The sequence below is a fragment of the Tiliqua scincoides genome, chromosome 1 (assembly GCF_035046505.1).
Source record: "Tiliqua scincoides isolate rTilSci1 chromosome 1, rTilSci1.hap2, whole genome shotgun sequence".
In the NCBI taxonomy this organism is placed as follows: domain Eukaryota; kingdom Metazoa; phylum Chordata; class Lepidosauria; order Squamata; family Scincidae; genus Tiliqua; species Tiliqua scincoides.
In genome coordinates, this window is record NC_089821.1 from 147,010,285 (window position 1) to 147,028,312 (window position 18,028).

General features: G+C 45.4%; 1 protein-coding gene and 1 pseudogene across 1 annotated transcript; both read right to left on the minus strand.

The window, feature by feature from the left end:
• Positions 1-1,351: 1,351 nt before the first annotated feature.
• On the minus strand, positions 1,352-16,755 carry ANKEF1 (ankyrin repeat and EF-hand domain containing 1). Its single transcript, XM_066639995.1, has 9 exons — positions 16,401-16,755; positions 15,731-15,930; positions 15,238-15,387; positions 11,695-11,818; positions 9,514-10,339; positions 5,768-5,994; positions 4,069-4,304; positions 2,828-2,971; positions 1,352-1,513 (listed from the first exon to the last, which is right to left on the minus strand). The coding sequence occupies exons 1-9, from the start codon at positions 16,753-16,755 to the stop codon at positions 1,352-1,354; spliced, it is 2,424 nt and encodes an 807-aa protein (XP_066496092.1).
• Positions 6,543-6,659, minus strand: LOC136638272 (5S ribosomal RNA; annotated as a pseudogene).
• Positions 16,756-18,028: the final 1,273 nt, after the last annotated feature.

Genomic DNA, 18,028 nt, shown 5'->3' on the forward strand with positions numbered 1-18,028 from the left:
GGGTTCTGTGCCAGAAACATGGCTAGTGCAGATCTCAGGGGACTCTCTGGAGCAGCAGAGGCTTGCCCTGAGGCAAGCGAATGGATGTTCCTTTACCTTGAGGAGATTTCTGCAATTGTCTGCAGCCCCAAGATGCAGAGCATGCTCCATTGGTGAAACTGCATCGGCGATTTCTTTTCAGTTAGGATTGGGCTTCCCGGTGAGCTTTTCCAGGCTGTGGTTTTATCTTGGGTAATTATCATCTGTGCTTGAGAAACAGTCACTCTCCTATTTGGATTCAGACATACCAGGCTGCAGAGACATTGTCAAAGATCACTTTAAGCAAATTCCTTCTAATGCAGGGATTTTCAACCTTTTTCATCTCATGGCATACTGACAAGGCACTAAAATGGTCAAGGCACACCATCAGGTTTTTGACAATTGACAAGGCACACCATGCTGCCAGTGGGGGTTTCACATCCCCCTGTTGGCTCTACTAAGAAATGACCTTCCCCCAAATTCCTGTAGCACACCTGTGGACCACTTGCAGCACACCAATGTGCCATGGCGCAGTGGCTGAAAATGGCTACTCTAATGCCAAACATATCCACAGAGAAAGAAGGGAAGGCCTGTATCATTGTTAGCATCAGGACACTTATCCCATGGGAAATTCTGTAAACTTGCACACATTCTGGAGCTGCCCTAGATTTAAAGTATCTGTCGCATACCTCAGTACAATGGATATTTATAGCACCTGGAAATAACTGGCTTCAAGTTTCTATAGCAGGATACAGTCTATTTTCTAGGCAAAGATGTGCATTAAAATCTGGTTGACTGGAAGAATGTAAGAAAAAGTCCAGTGCTGTTCAGGCAGGCAACTGCACATGCATGCTTGTTGCTAACAGAAAAGTTACATCCACTCCCTCCAGTGGTATAGCCAGGGGGGCTCAAAGCACTAAGTTTTGCAGGGAGCCTCAACACAGCATGCAAGCGGTCCCTCCCCCTCCCCTTTGAAGCCATTGCATGTGGAGGGAACAAAACGGAGGTGAATGCCTCCATTTTGCTCCCCCCGCCCGGAATGGCTCTAGAGGGGGAGGGGCTGCTTGCATGCCGCGGTGAGGCTCCCTGCAAAATGTAGTGCTTTGCACCCCCTCAAGCTATGCCATTGACTCTCACATTTTAGGTAAGCCACAGATCATCCCAGGTCAAAGATTTCAACGTTGACCTTACTGAAATGATGCAACGACAGAAGTAAAACATTTATCACAATGGGGGGGGGGGGGAGGGAACATGATTATGCTCTCTCAAAGACCTTTCTTTTTAGACTCATGTTCTTTCTTTCTTGACTGTCCAGGCAGAAATTGCACAGTGATCAATGTAAGGCAGCAGCCTGTGCTAATGCATGGGCTTTTTGCATAAAATTCTTCTGAAATGGCATCATGAAGTCATCAAAGTCCACTTCGTAAGTAAAACGTTGCCGGCGCAGTTCTCTTTTTCTTAGGATATCTTTTGTGGTCGATTCTGGACTCCAGGTCTTGAAAAAGAAAAGCAGCACACCATTAAGATTCAGTACAATCTATACCGTGGGTTATTCTTACCTATATTCCTTAGCGAAGAACAAAAAAAAAATGGTTGGCAACCTTCAGTCTTGAAAGACTATGGTATAAGCCTGCAGCACCCAGTATTCCCAAGCAGTCTTCCATCCAAGTACTAACCAAGCCTGACCCTGCTTAGCTTCCAATATCAGACAAGAACCCTGGGAATACCGGGTGCTGCAGGCTTATACCATAGTCTTCCGAGACTGAAGGTTGCCAACCAACAAAAAAAAAAGTATTGAGGATAATAGAATGAACGTTGGCATACAACTGCTTTACTGACTAGCTTAGTCTCTAGAATAGGGCCAGTCAATTCTGGTGTTCTCAGAGGGTCTTCCCCAGACAATGGTGTGAGAATTAAAAGTGTAATGGGGTGGTGATGAGCTGACCAGATCTGGGAAGGGGACAGGTTCAGGGGCAGTGGTGGCCGCCAAATTCTAACCCCCTTCTTGGATCTCATCCCACAGTGCACGTCCACACAGACCTGGGCCAGCTATTTAGTTCGCATAGGTCCAAGTAGACCCCTCCTCCCATGCCACAGAGGCTTTTCCAGCATAAGGGAATAACTGTTCTCTTACCCAGAGGAAATCTCCTGGACTGCCCCCCCCCCCCAGGATGCAGCAGTAGTTATTTTGGGAACAATATGGGGGACAATGACAATAGGATTGGACTCTCAGAATTTTCCAGTCTCTTTGCCAATCTCTTTTTATTTGATTCAAAAAGTCTTTTATACCTATTTAAAGTTTATTAAATTATAAAATGTACAGAATAAACACAGATGCCCTGCTAACTGGGCAAAATTGCTCTTTCAAAGTGATGGCACCTTGCAACTGTTTAGCAATGAGAAGCATTCATATGGGCTAAAACGCTGCAAACAAGAGGACACAAGGAATTCTGGCACATTGTCGTTCCTGGAGAAGAGGCAAAACGCTAAGCTTCTTCGGGCACCTGGTCGTGGGTGTAAAGCAGACCCTCAGCCTTGCCTTCAGAGCCAGTCGCAGCCACAAAAGCAAAAGCTTCACACCTGCGGCCAGGTGCTTGAAGAAATTTAGTGTCCCGTCCCCGCCCCCCCCCCCAGAACACCAGTGTTCTGATAATTAGACATTTTCAACTACTAAAGTTTTGATAATGGGGATTCCAATGGGATTCACCACAGTAAAGGATAGTGGCAAACACATGAGTAATAAGTAGAGTCTCCAAACAGCCAAGACCTTGGTGAAAGTACGTTCATCACACTTTGCAGCAGTACTTACTCTCTGTGGTGTGAAAGTGATATTAACTTTCCTTGTAGCTCCCCTGGTTATCAGTGAATTCAAATGAACGACGTTATCCTTGACAGTTTCTTTTTTCTCGTCGAAAACAGATTTCTCAATGACCGGCTCAGCTGGCTGTGGAATCTTAAACATACACATCATCAGTCGCGCACATGTGCTTTCATTTCCAGCCTCATGCAGTTACCTTGAACAGGTCTTTTTGCAACATCAAAAGTATCTTTTGATTTGTCCAGAAGCTAAGCACACAACACACTGTGTTAATGCCACATATGTTCTGATATGTTGCCACAAAATGTGGCTCCCTAAAAGCAGCATTAAGCAGCATTCTAGCCCTCACTGAGATATTGCTGAAATATGCAAGCCACTGCTGCAAGGTTTCCAGCTCTAAATACCTTTTGTACCTTGCATGGCTACCTGCCCTCCATTTCGTAGCCTCCAATCACATTCCCACGAATGCTCTTTCCCCACTGATGTGGACTCCTGCTGTCACGCCACTGCTTGCAAACACACAGCAAATCCCACACAATTTCAAAGCATGCAAGTTACAGCACAATCCTATGCATGTTTAATCGGAAGCAAGTTCCCTTGTGTTCAGTGGGGCTTAATCCCAGAAGAGTATATATAGGATTGCAGCCTTAATCACATTTACCTACTCTTGATTGATTACATTGGGTGCAATCTACCCAGTGTGGCTATGCCTTGTACAAAGGGATATGCCTGTACCTTCTGCTTGCAGACTTCTTGGAGGTATGTGGTGGACTGCTTCCAACAGACACTGGACTACATGGGCCTTTGGCCTGATTCAGCAGGACTCTTCTTATGCCCTATTCTGAGATCTGTTCCTTGGAGATCCCAGGAACTGAATCTGGGATCTTGTGCACACAAAGCATGTGGCCTACTACCATTACCTCTCCAAAGAGTCTAAGCTTCCCCACAGAGCATGAAGAGGGAAAGAAAGGAACTTGAACCAGGCCGTGACCCATTTGGGGTAGTTCTGGTGAAAACCCCATGACTCTCCCTATCCTTCCCTGCACAGTGTGGTGTGGCAATCATGCAAAACATGGGCATTTTGCCAGCTTTGGATCACTGTGACAGTGCTCCCGAATGGGATTGTTCTATCTAGTGAACAGATAGTGATATCTAAATAGTGATAGTGTTAGACAGTGATCTAGTGAATGGGCGATTCATGCTGGTGACATTTCACAGCACCAGGACCGTACCTCGTCTTTCGAAGATGCTTTTGCTTCAGGTTCAGAAGTCCTTGTCTTGGAGGTGGGAGCTCCTGAAGGTGTTGCTGATGGTGTCCCCACTGGGGCTTTAGGCTTGCCACCTTTTTTCCCTTTCTGCTTATCTCCTTTGTTTTCTGGTGGTTTTGGCAAACGGTCTATTGTGTCCTGAAGGTAGTGGATTAATCGGGTATCAGCATAAGCCCTGGCAATCTCCAGAGCATTTTGTCCTGGATGGAAAAAAAAAAAGACAGTGTTTGGAAAGTCATAGCTTGACCCAGTACAACATGGTGAAGATATGCCCTCTTTGCAAGCTGCTGGGGGTCCTGGGGAAAAGCCACAAGGTGGGTCCCTCCCTTATGACACCCCCTACCCACCCTGATGGTACACTGGGCACTACCGCTGTAACCAGTATCAAAGGTGTACAGGTCAGCCTGGCCAGGTGGGCCCTCTGATGGGTAGGGACCGGTTCCAGATGCGGCCAACCCTGGATGCCACTCTGGCATCTCAACAAAATGTCTGGCTCAGCCTGGAGCCATTTCTTGCCTTGTTGAAAGCAACCTTCTCCTCTGGCCTTCCACTGCCATACCTTAGCCCTTTCATCTCTATCCAGAATGATGCCACCAAAGCCATTTAATTGCGTTTAATTGGGATGGTTGAGTGCTTTCACCATCCAAAGCTAGGGAGAGCCAGATAGGTTACCTTCGGAATACAGCCCTTGTCTCCCTGAAAAGTGAAGGGCCCATCAAATCCCTGGGGTCACCTTAAAAGTTGAGCAGCAGTGAAGGCTGGTGGTCTGAGAGGACAGGACACAAGTTCCCAGCCAAGTGAACTGAGACTACATTCCTTAAAACAGGAATAGTGAAAGGAGTTTTATGAGAGGGATGTGGCATGCCAAAACAAAAGCATTCAGGTGGGTGGGCGAAGGCAATGGTGGACACAGAGGTTAATAGGCAAGCTGAAAAGAAAACACTTACTGGGTACTACTCATAATGGTCCAGGATCTTGGTCCTCAAACCCACATCTCGAGGGGCAGGTGGGAAACCCCTTATGAAAGATCACAGGCACCAGCTGATGGACCAGGGCAAATGCACAAAAAGTGTGCGTGTGACCCTACTTTTTTCACTTGAGGGATTTGAACATGCACTCTTGACTTTCCCACTCTTGGAAATCAGGTGGGCTTTGCAGTGAAATGAGCTGCCTCAAAGCCAAGCCCTTTGTGTACTGGTCCAAAGAAGAAGCTCAACAACCACAAGGGTGCAAAGGGGACTGCATCCTAATGACTCCTAATGCACAAGGGAGCAAAGGGGGTCCTGCCTAAGGCAGGAGGCTGGACTAGATGACCTATTAGGACCCTTCCAACTCTATGATTCTATGACTCCACAGCCCCCAGAGGATGCACTACTAGAGGAGCCCCTCCAGCTGATAGGAAGGTCCAAACCAGGTGAAAATGGGAAGAACAAATAGGGAGAAATCAGAGATTTTCACATCAGATAATTCCACAGAAGAAATTAAATGTTATTTGAGCCATTTCTGCCCAACGTTGCATGCACACAACAGGGACCAAATGTGTATACCTGTGGGCCAGGCAAAAATGAGTTTATCAAAACCAGGTTGGATGTTTAGCTAACAAACACCTTTCCTTCTACAACCAATGTGTATGTTACACTTACAAACCCGGAGTGGCTGTTACCTTTTCTGTTCTGCGCCTGAACTTTAGCACCAGCATTGACTAAATACTGCACAGTGTCCAGCCTGCAGCTCTCAACACCTCGCATTAATGGCGTTCCATCGTTGATCGAACCAGCATCCATTGTTGCTCCTGACTTCACGAGAAATTCGGCAATGTCCTGCTGACCTGCATGGCACGCATGGTGGAGAGGAGTCCACATGAAATTGTCTTTTGCATTCACATCAGCCCTGTGGATAAAGAATATATGCATCAGAAACATACTGCCGTGCCATTTGGTGTAACTCTCTACCAGGCCCTAACACAGGCACCTATCGTGTCTGTGTGGGGAGCAAATTCCCATTATTAGTGGACATTCTTTATGAGCTGAAAATACTACAAAAGCCAGAAGGCTCTTGTCAACTGAACCAATTGAACTGAACAATGGGCAGAGACGTTTTCTTCCCTTTTCATAACACAAAAACTCTGTGTCATCCGATGACAGGCAGAAGTTTCAGGACAGACAAAAGGAAGTACTTCTTCACACAGTGCATGATTAGCTCATGGAACTCATTGCCATGAGATGTGGTGATGGCCACTGATTTTGATGGCGAATTTGTGGAAGAGGAGAGCTCTATCAGCAGTCATGTTGGCCGTACGGAGCCTCCAGGTTCAGTCAGGATGCCACTAGAAGCTGGCTGCTGAGAAGTAAGCAGGTGAAGGCCGTTCCCTTCATGCTATGCTTGTGGGCATCTGGCTGGTTGGTTGGCAACCTTCAGTCTCGAAAGACTATGGTATAAGCCTACAGCACCCGGTATTCCCAGGCGGTCTCCCATCCAAGTACTAACCAGGCCTGACCCTGCTTAGCTTCCGAGATCAGACAAGATCGGGCATGTGCAGGGTAACAGTGGCTGGCCACAATGGAAAACAAGTGGATGGGGATAATCAGCGTTCTTCAACCTGTGGGACCCCAATGGGGATGTGCAGCCACATTTGGGGGGTTGCAGCAACCTTTCAAAGCCTATTGGATCCAATCCAATAATGGTGCTGAGTAATCAAAACTGAGTTCTTGATATAATCATGCACCACTTCTCTCTGTTTTGCCCTGAAGCTCCTCAGGCTGACCCTGCTCAAGATGCTACCTCACAGGATTGTATGCAGCAACTGTTACCTTGCACATGTTTGATCTTGTCTGATCTCGGAAGCTAAGCAAGGTCAGGCCTGGGTAAAACTTGGATGGGAGACTGCCCGGGAATACCAGGTGCTATGGGCTTATACCATAGTCTTTCAAGACTGAAGGTTGCCAAACAAACAAACAAGAGGAAGGGAGAAATGGGGGCAGGTGGAGATGGAGGGTGTGTGGAAGGCAGATCTGGTCCCAGGAGGGTGTGGGATTGTGGTGGGGCCCCAGTCACACACTTTTATTTGTCTGTTTGGGTCATGTCATGAAAAAGGTTGAAGACTACTGTACTAGACAAAACTTTGGCCCAGTTCAGCAGGGTCCTTGGGGAAGAGCTAGTGTGAAGGGTGACTGTCTCATTGCCACTCATACTTTATGGCACTTTAATATGGAGAGCCCTAGAACCTTCTGGAATAAACTAGCAGTTATAGGAGGCAGACAAGGACAAAGCGCAAAGGCAGCCACGTCCGTGCGGCAGTGCTTCTGGCAATGTTCAGTCAGTTTTCTTGCGATAAGAAAAGTGATGGCAGATGAAGTGGAGGTGTGCATACAAATGGGCCTCATTTGCTGCAAATTCCATTCATTCCAAAACAAATGTGCCATGGAATGAATGGGACAAATGGCAATGGATAGGAATTCATTTTTGGGGTTATTCGTTTTTTTTCCCCATGGCAGCAGCCACTTTTCTTAATTACCCTGCCCTGCGAAGATACTGCACCCTGGGGCACCTGGGTAATATTAAAATAATTACGTGAGAACCTTACAGTGTTTAAAGCACTATGAATTGGCCCTTTGATGATACTTACCACAGAGCAACACATACCAGGAAATTCCTTAATCTACAAAGCTCCATAAGTCCCCTTGCCACCTCCCCAATGCAGCGTGTCCCTCTGCAACTTTGCAGAAGGCAGAAGCAGCATTAGATACTGGCAATGCTTTCACCATCTGCAAAATCCTCCTTGGAGGTGAAACCATAGTGATCTTCCTCCCACAAGTCCTGCGGTAAATGCAGAGCATTTTGGGGAGAGGCAGAAACCTTTTAGCCCCTGTGGGGTGTGTGTGTGAAAGAAACAAAAAATAGTGACAGTCCCTTTGGAAGTGTATCACTTCCCCAAGCTAACAACTGCCTTGAGGCCCCAGCTGAGACATAAAGTGCTTGCTGCAGTCATAAAGAATATGGCTGTCAATGAAATTGAGCCCAAATTGTCAATGAAATTGAGCCGCCGAGTAGGAGACTGAGAAGAGGTGCAATAGCCTTTCAAAGGACCGTAAAGTTCTCTTAACAAGCCTGCCATGAAAAATAAAGATCACAACATCCTTAATTGTATCCGTACGTCTCCACAACATTTACAGTGCACAGATCTGCTGACTCTTTTAGCTAAGATGTCCTAATTTTAAGTATAGTCCCCTTTTCTCTGGCATGAAATGTGATCTTCCAGTTTTGCCATTGTCCTGTGGTTTTTCTACCCAACAATTCTGTCAACAATCATAAAGCAAGTATGGGTCAAGAGGCATTTGTTATGATGGAGGAAGGGGAAAAACACAGCTCTGTGCTCTTCTGCAAATGAGTGTGAACCTTCAACTAAATATAAGTTAGCAGAGAGCTCTGACCTTAGTAGACTTCAGAACTAAGCTGTCTAGCTGCTCAGGTTTAGCAGAGTTCCTTAACTAAGGGCCCAATCCTATGGACGTCTTCTGCTGATGGAACTGTCAGCAGAAGGCCATCAGCATAGCAGGCGCAGCTCCAGGTTTTCCTGGATGACATTGATGATCTGAATCCCTCCCAGTCTCAGAACTAGGTTATGAGATTGGGGCTGCAATCATATGCACATGTTTCTGAGAGTCAGCCCCACTGAGCAAAATGGAGTTTACTTCTGAGTAGACATGTATAGGATTGCATTATGGAACTGCCTTGGTTGTTGCCTTGATGACACCCTAACCAAAAAGCAGATACGGAGAGTGTCCTTGTTAGCTCTGTAGGACCTTTCAGTAGCTTTTGATAACATTGTCTATGGCATCCTTCTGGTCTGCCTGGGAGGGATGGAGGCACAGTTTTATTTTGGTAAGCCGCCTAATCCCCCCTTGAACGGAGATGAAAGGTAGCACAGATATTTTTTAAATAAATAAACTTAGGACCCAATCCTATTGAAATTTCCAGTGCTGATGCAACCATGTCAGTGGGGCATGTACTGCATCCTGTGGTTGTGGGACAGTCACAGAGGCCTCCTCAAGGTAAGGGAACATTGGTTCCCTCACCACAGGGCTGTATTGCAGCTGCACTGGCACTGGAAAGCTGGATAGGATTGGGCCCTTAGATTGTTACGTATGTCTCCCATGTCAGATCTAGACTGAACCTTGATGTAAAAGTCTTTTATAAATCTATCCTTGCAACCACACTATGATGTAGGTTCAGCTGAAACAGGTGGCCTAGTGAGCTTCATGTCCCTCTACCCACAGCTAAATTTACTATGTATATATGAATATGAATATACGCAACCTGCCTCATCGATCAAAAATAAGTCCTGCTCTACCCTAAAAAGTACCATTGTGTACGAATACACACTGAAAGCCAAGAGAAAATTCCACCTACCCTTTTTCTACAAGGAACTGCACAGCTTCCATGTTGCCACTTGTACAGGCAGCCATCAAGGGGGTCTTGTAGAAATGGTCTCTAATATCCACCGACACCCCTGATTCAAAGGCTTTCTTCAAGGAGGAGAGGTCTCCCGCTTTAGTGAGGTAGTTGATGTTCGAAAAGTTCTTCATGGGGTCATCAACATACCACCAGGAATCATCCTGGATGGGATGCTCAGGCGGGTGGTCACGATTGAACCGATGGGAGTCAGTAACATTCTGATAGGTCTCAATCATGAAATCTGGTGGGCCCCCATCTGCACGACGCGGGCACGAGCTCTCTGGAATGACACAGATTGGGATTGGGTTGACAAACTTGCCTTTCTTGGCTTTCCCCTTCTTGCCTTTCTTCTTTTTGGGACCATATGATGACAAAAGGAAGGCCTTCTGCAAGAATCGGTTGCCCTTAAGAAATTCTTCAGTGTTAATTCCTCCTGCGCGTGTTTTCTCGTGAGCCTGAGCAAGTGTTTGTATTTGTTCCGGAGACACAAATGGGCATCGTTCCTCAACGATGGACATAAAATCATCCTTGGTGATTGTCCCATCGCCTTTATCCACTGTCTCAAATATGTCACGGAGGCTTGCCTGATGTTCTACGGACCAATCGTGTACCCTCACGGCCCATGGTGGGTTGGGGTTCTTCACCCCAGGTTTGGGTTTGGAAAACTTGGCAAAGCGTCGTTCAATTTTACGAATCTCTTTTGCTGCTGCTTTAAATCCACCATCCTTAGCAACCATCCTTGGTGTCTTTTTTTCTAGGTTCCTCCACGTAGGATCACATCCTAAGGAGCAGGAAAAAAAATGCATTTTATTGAAGGTGACAGTTTACCCAAGGAATAAATGGTGCTCTCACTATTGTTTTAGGTTGCTGTTCCTGCTTTTTTTTACTATTGCTATGTTTCTCAAACTGTGGGTCAGGACAGCTAGATGGGTTGCGAGCCAATTTCAGGTGGGTACCCATTCATTTCAATGTGTATTTTATTTTTCATATGTTAAGACTTGATGCTCCCATGGCATGTGACTGCATTTGGGGAAATGTTACAGATCTGTACTTTTAACAACTATGTACATGCTTTTAACAATGATAATCAATGGGGATTATTCCCAGGTTAAGTGTGCATAGGATTGCAGCCTTTGGGATGTTTGGGGGATTTTTTTAAACAAATCAGCAACTGCTTGGGAGGGTTTTCCTTTCTTTAAATATATTTTTAAATTTATACTTATTGTAAATCACTTAATTAATTTGATCTGATTTGATCATAAGGGGTATGTCAAAAATTTTCCTGCTTGATGATGTCACTTCTGGACATGACATCACTTCTGGTGAGTCCTGACGGACTGTCATTTTAAAAAGTGGGTCATGATGCTAAAAAGTTTGAGAACCACTGCATTATTGTATTTTACTATGGTTGGAAGCCACTTTGAGTGCTTCCAGGGTGGGAGGGGAAAGTGAGATATACAAGTCTTTTAATAAATAAATACATTGTGCAATCACAAATAACTTCCTATAGATAAATTGCCTACGGCAATTTGATAGTCCTTTGGCTGTTACATGGATGCACCTTCCAATGTGGTGCCTCATTAAGAGGCAAACATAGGAACTGGGATGCTGTAAGAGAGAATGATGGGAACTGGCTAGGACATATCAATGGAGAGTCTAGTGTCTTCCGTACATGGCAACATGAATCTTCCCCTCTAATCCATGCTTCTTGTCATTTGAGTGCCACAGTCCCCTGTTCTCTCACAGCCCTATCGATTCCTCACCATTAGAGACAATGTAGTCATTGCATGCTGATGGCACCGTGATCCACCCTCTCCCTCCTCCAAACCACCCTGTGCCATCCCAACACTTCCTCCTCCCTGCCTGTGATACACTCTCTCTACCAACTTATCAAGAGCAGTGGAGTTTCTGGGAACCTTAGGTGCATGCGCCGCACCTCTCCCCATTTGCAGCAGCAGACTGGAGGCGTGTGACAGTGGCCTGGCTTTTGCGCTATCGCAAAGGCCCTTACGGTGCTGGAATGCAAGTTCTGGCAGCACAAGGCCCAGATAGGACAGGGCTGTCAATCAGGTAACTGAAAGCCTACATTTGCTCCCAGAAGGGAAAGTCCCACATTTTCAAACATCCTTACTTTACCTCTTTGACCTATAAATTTGCAACATTCTGTAAAACCCCCAGCAGCTGCATAATGAAGTGGTGTGTTTCCATTCATAGCTATCAGGCCTACATCTCCATCATAAGCAGAAATGAGCTTCAGGATCTAGGGAAGCAAAGTCAACACAATTACAATTACAAAGAGACAGACAGATCCTGCTCTCCCACCCGTCCCTTCAACAAAATTTATTTGGATTTTTTTTGCAGCAATACTGTTGATGGAGGCCATTGAGGGCCCAGTCCTATGGTGGCAGATCAGGCTCAGGCCTTTTGATGGTGGATCTCGTGATCTGCCACCATAAGGCCCAGGCCACAGGCATGGCAAGCACTGTTGTTTTGTAGGCAGTTGCTGCCACCAGCAAAAAGCCCTGGAGACCGGGAGTGGGAGACAACAGCCAGTAGATCCTCTGCCATGTTGATAAATTGGTTGTGGTGGGAGATTGGGGGATGGTCAAGAGAAGGTCAGGTAGAGGGCGGTTTGGGGAGTTTCAGTGACAGCTGCACGTGCTGGATCCTAACCCCCATTCCCAGCCTGGGTCCACTGATCTCCTCTAACTTTCTGGCCTAGGCATGAGGAGACCCACTGGTGACCAGGCAGCCTATGAGGAGGTAAGTAAAAATGTTCTTTATTTACCTTTCCTGGGCTGTCTGGCCTCCTGCCAAGCCATCACATGCAGCATGTGTTCCATCAGTGGTACTGAATGCTCTGGGCTGGCCAGAGTTAGGATCAGGCTGCAGCTTTAAAAGCTGTACCACTGTAACCCCTGTAATTCAAAGCCAAGTACACTGGACATCAGGAACACCAGATTAATATCTGACATGGTAACTGCAAGAGACCAAAATCTCTGCACTGAAATGCCTCCTCGGAAGAGAAAACTTTTTTTCTCCAAAGGTTATCATACTGACTCCTTCCTTGACCATCTGCCACTATCAAAAGCATTTGAATTGCCTCCTCATTACAAATATTTAGATTTTAAAGCTTCCAGAACCCCCATTTTTCTCCACCTAATCTAAATAAAGAAGTCACACAAAGACTTACCAACATTAAACTGTACTTGGAAACATCTGTGTTATGAGTACAATAATTGTCCATTTGTTCCCAGGAACCAGGGGCGTCACTTGGGAGGTGGAGCACACTGGGTAATACCCCAGGGAGGGTTGACACCAAAATGACTACATTTGTTACGGGTGGCACAAAAACACACCATGGTAGAAAATAGTTCAAAATACTGAGAAATTCAATGCTTAAAATCAATTATTAAAAGCACAGAATAGTTTATAACCATTTTTTTTTAATTTAGCAAATTTGCATCCCTGAATATGCAAGAGCTATTGTTTTCTCTAAGCAATCCATTAGGTAATAGATATGTGAAAGAAAAGATAAAAGGAAACCATCTATTTCACAAATCAGAATAAAATGAACGATGGCTTTTAGTTGATACACGTGCAGCTTGATCCTAAATGTGTCTATGCTATTGCAATTTAAAGATGTAATTTTAATTTTGTTAGTTGCCTGTCACTACTATTGCCATTACATTCAGTGATATATGGAAATTACGATTTGTGAGTAACATTACTACAAAAAACATTACGAAGGATTCTGTATGGTCTGGTATGGGAGGAGGTTCATGGGCGTGACACCATGATTTCTCACACCAGATTACACCAACCCTAGTGACACCTCTCCTGGGAAGAGTTATTCACATGATCTATCCAATGCAGGTACAAACTTTGTACAACGTACAAGGATTGTTGGTCTCAAACAATTGACCCAGACACAGTAATTCACATAAATGTGCACCCAGGTGCAGTCACCTGTATCTGGGGCAGACATTCTGTACTTGAGTATAACAGAAGGTGTACACAGTGCTAGAATTAAAGAAAGAGAAGAAGATCTTCTGGGTTTTCATGGACCACTTACTTGCATTCTAAAGTGTAATCAAGAGGTTTTTTTTTAATTTTCCTTTTTTAATTTTTTGCATATCAGATTGCATTCAGCCACTCCCTGGGGATACGGTTTTGTTGATCTATCCACACTCTTTTCCTGGTTTTGTTTCCCCCATCACCAAAAAACCATCTACCTTGAATTTTTATTGTGTGCACATTTATTTCAAGTTCACCGACTCCCTCCTGCTAAGCTGTTCAGGTATGACTCCATGTGACTTGACTACAGAACTACAACAGTTGATCAGAATTGTTACTTTGACATCTGCTGATTGAAATTGGTTAACTCATTTTTGCCTGGCCCACAGGTGTACACATTTGGTCCCTGTTGCAAATATGCAACGTTGGGCAGAAATGGCTTAAACCACATAAAGGGCACAATCCTAACCAGGTCTACTCAGGTCTACACCAGGTCCATTCAGAAGTAAGTCCTATTTTGTTAAATGGGGCTTACTCTCAGGAAAGTGTGGTTAGGATTGCAGCTAAAATGTACTAACCAGTCATGGGGTCTTGCCATATGTTGTTATGCGGATACAAAGAATGACAGCATTCACTACCTCTCCTTCCTTTGCCCTCTTCCTCTTAGACCTCAGTATCTGCACGGGTTGGCTGCTTTTGCCTTGTACCAGAATATATTCCAGTGCTGATGTATGACCCTGAGGAGGTGGAGAGTGGGAGGGTTGACCCAGCACTGGATCTGCCATTGGGCAATGACTGTGCAAGGGGAAAGGGAAAGCCTAAAGTAATCCTGGCAATAAGCTGTGCTAACTATATGCTTCCCTTAACCCCCCTCGTACTGTCATAAAGAAGCCCACCGGAAAAAGGGACCAGGCAGAAACATCCATCTCATTCACAATGCAACGTGGGTGATGGGGGAAGAGATCAAGCTGAAGGGCTTCTAAATTTAATAGGACCATTGTGGAATGCAGGCCATTCAGATCCGCCACATCAAACAGATGGGTTTCTTTGCCAATATTGTCAGTGTAAACTAGATACGAACAACAGATATGGGGCTGCAGACAGAAATGGCAACCCTGTATCAAGCTCCCTGCCTACTTCTTTGGAAAGCATCATTATTGAAACCTGCACCATACTGTGACATCAACACATTGTGTGTTCTGCCGTCACACTCTGCAGCAATCAATAACGTTCAGTGCGGGAAAACAAACCCACACAAGATGCAATGATGTCAGTCATCTCCACAACAGCATGTTATGGGAAAAGAAGACAACAGATATATGCAGGAGGTTGACATTTTCAGTGGCAACCCCACCATGTTCTTGTTCCATTCTGCCCTTACTCCAGGTCCGTGCTTGTCATCAGCTTTATGAAAGATTTAAAAATCTCGCTTTCTACTCCTTAGCACATTGGCTGTGTGGCAGATCCTCCCTTCTTTGTGGAGTGGGGAGACAGAGGTGCAGACGCGTGGGCTGAAAGATCCCTTTCCGAAACATATGACATATTGTGATCACCCCCTTCACACTTGAGCAGCAATCATTAGCAAAGACTGATTATGACTAAGTAAGCAACAGAGTTGCTTGGCTGGGTACCTTTGCTTCTGACACCACCAACAAAGAGTACCTCAAAAAAACCTCCTTTGGCAGCAAAATGTGCAGCGTGGTGTCGTTCATTGTCAAAAACATTAACATCTCCACCTCTGACAAGGATGCCACGGACTAAATCCAACACTCCTTCTCGGGCAGCTTCCATCAGGGCAGTGCGGCCAGTTGTCTGTCAATGAGAAACATATATATTTATACACATATACAAATCAACTTTTTCTGCCTCTCTCCCATTGGGGTGGCTGCCGTGCGACACAGGGTAAGGGGAAATAAATCCCCTTACTCTGAGATGTGTGGCAGCCGCCTCCTACCCTGCAATGGAGACAGTGCAGGCCACTTGGCCTGCCTGTTCCAGCACAGGAGGTGACTGTACATCAATCAATCAGATTTAAAGTATTCTCATCTAACATATTAAAATTAAAACTGATAAAATCAGAGTCTAACTGATACATCATTGCAATCCTTATTACTATTCTTCTAGATGTAGTACAGCCCGCTCAAGAATTTCTTACTGGGTTTGTTGCATTCGGGTCTGCTCCTCTTTCCAAAAAACTCATGCAGACCTCTTTGATCTCATGCGCTTGTTCACAGGCTTGTACAAATACCGGCTTCCCTTCAATTGTGCAGTTGTTCACATCTGCCCCATATTCTAGGACCATCTGCACACAGCGGAAGTGCCGCTTGGTGGGCAGAAGGCAATAAAATAGAACACCTACAAAGAAGAGTAGAATATTGGTTTATTTGTATTATTACATATTAGGTATTATTACAGATATTTATATACCACTTTTCAACAAAAGTTTGCAGTTAATACAGCAAAATAAATGTCATGAAGCAACTCTGGGCAGGGAGGCAAGGAAGCACTGCAAACAGCTACAATCCTGATCAGAATAACCAACCATTAAGGGTCAAATCCTATAATCTATCTTCTCTATCTATCTTCTCTATCTATCCCTATAATCTATCTTCTCTAATCCCTATAATCCCTATAATCTATTTTCTAATCCTATAATCTATCTTCTCTATCTATCTTCTCTATCTATCCCTATAATCTATCTATCTAATCCCCTATAATCTATCTTCTCTATAATCTATCTATCTCTATAATCTATCTAGAACAGACCCCCTTCCTCACTACTAACAACACTTGTTCTGCCAATCAGGATGCAGGATTCTTCTCACCTTTTCCTTCCTCATCAATTTTTGTCATATCTGCCTCAGCCTGGACTAATACATCCAAGGCTAAGTCATGGCCAAGCTCAGCAGCTTTCATCACTGGAGTGCGCCCCTTTCGATCTTGGACATCTGGATGGGCTCCGAGCTCCAAGAGAAAGTGAACCATGTCAACGTCATTAGCGACGCAGGCCAAGTGAAGGGCACTGTCCCCGTCCACCGGCTCAGTGAAGTTAATGAGTTCAGGGTATCCAAGTTTGGTGAGCTTTTCGATCTGCTTCTTGTCCTTCTGACGAACACACTGGAGGACTTTATAGATCTGTAGGTTTTCAAGTCTCTTGTCAGGCACCGTTGACTGAGCCATTCTCAATCAACTGGGGAAAAGCTCTTCCCATATAGATGATTTCTGGACAAAAGGTTGAAAAAGAAAAGAGTCATTCAGGCTGCAATCCCATGTGCACTTCTACAGGAGTAAATCACCTTGAACAAAATGGAATTTACTCCTGAACAGACCTGCATAATTTTGTGCTCTTTTTCTCCTTCACAATGAAATTAGTGGAAACAAACTCTGGACCTATTCCTTAGCTCACTGTATCAGTGCTCCCTTTGTTTTGTACCTACCTGCTTATTCCAAATACGTATTGATAATTGGAAAAACAGTTAGGAAATGTCACTTGCTTTGGGCCAAGTTCCAAGGATAGTTAATACACAAAGAAAAGGATATGGAATTGGATTCACACCAAGGAAAGTCTATACTTTGAACTAGCATCTCCCTCTTCTGCATGAAATATCAGCAAGCTAATATACTGCTCAGAAAACAACATACCCATCAAAGTAAATCAATCTTCAGGGATCACCTTTACATCACATATGGGGCTGAAAACAAGTCCCTGAAGTCAGCAAGGATGTATGGGCAACAGAGCAAAGCAGGAATAGCATGGTTATACCAGGATCCAATGGCCCCTCGCTTATGTGAATAAGGGCACAGTCCTAACCAATATTCCAGCACTGACCTAGCCGCAATGCAGGCCCAAGGTAAGGTAACAAACATGCACTTACCTTGAGGAGGCCCCCCTTGACTGCCTCCCACTGCAGGATGCAGTGCATAGCACATTGGCACAGCTATGTCAGTGCTGGAAAGTTGGCTAGGATTGCGCCCTAACAGCCTAATCCTAAACCGGCTACCACAGGTGGGACACACATGTACGCGGTTGCAAACATGCCATAAGGCATGTTGCAGCAATGCAGCAGATCCTGGTGCTGACAGAAAGGCCTGCACTGGCCTACCAGTACTAACCAGTAGTACCGGAGGAGGTAGGCACTCTGAGGACCAGTGAAGGGGTGGGAGAGGGCAGAACGGAGGGTGTAATGGGGTGGGGAGAGGGCAGGAAGGGAGAGGATCAGGCCTGGGAGGTGAGCAGGACCGGTTGCAGTGGCTGCCACTGTATCCTATCCCCATTCCCAGGCTTGATTTCCCAACATGGGGCTGCTCGGACTTGTGCCAGTGATTTTGCTGGCACGAGCCCAGGAAGCCCCATAGTGGCTGCAGGGGCTTACCCTGGGAGAAGAGGACGTGTGTCTAGCAGACTCTGCTCCCACACTGTTTGCAGGAGAGGTTGCACCAGCATTGCTGGACT

Coding starts and splice junctions, on each gene's coding strand:
- ANKEF1 (XM_066639995.1), bottom strand. CDS start 16,755: ATGGCTCAGTCAACGGTGCCTGACAAGAGACTTGAAAACCTACAGATC. Junction 15,931..16,400: donor AATTGATGAGGAAGGAAAAG/GTGAGAAGAATC, acceptor TCTTCTTTGTAG/GTGTTCTATTTTATTGCCTT. Junction 10,340..11,694: donor CAAATTTATAGGTCAAAGAG/GTAAAGTAAGGA, acceptor CCTGCTCCTTAG/GATGTGATCCTACGTGGAGG.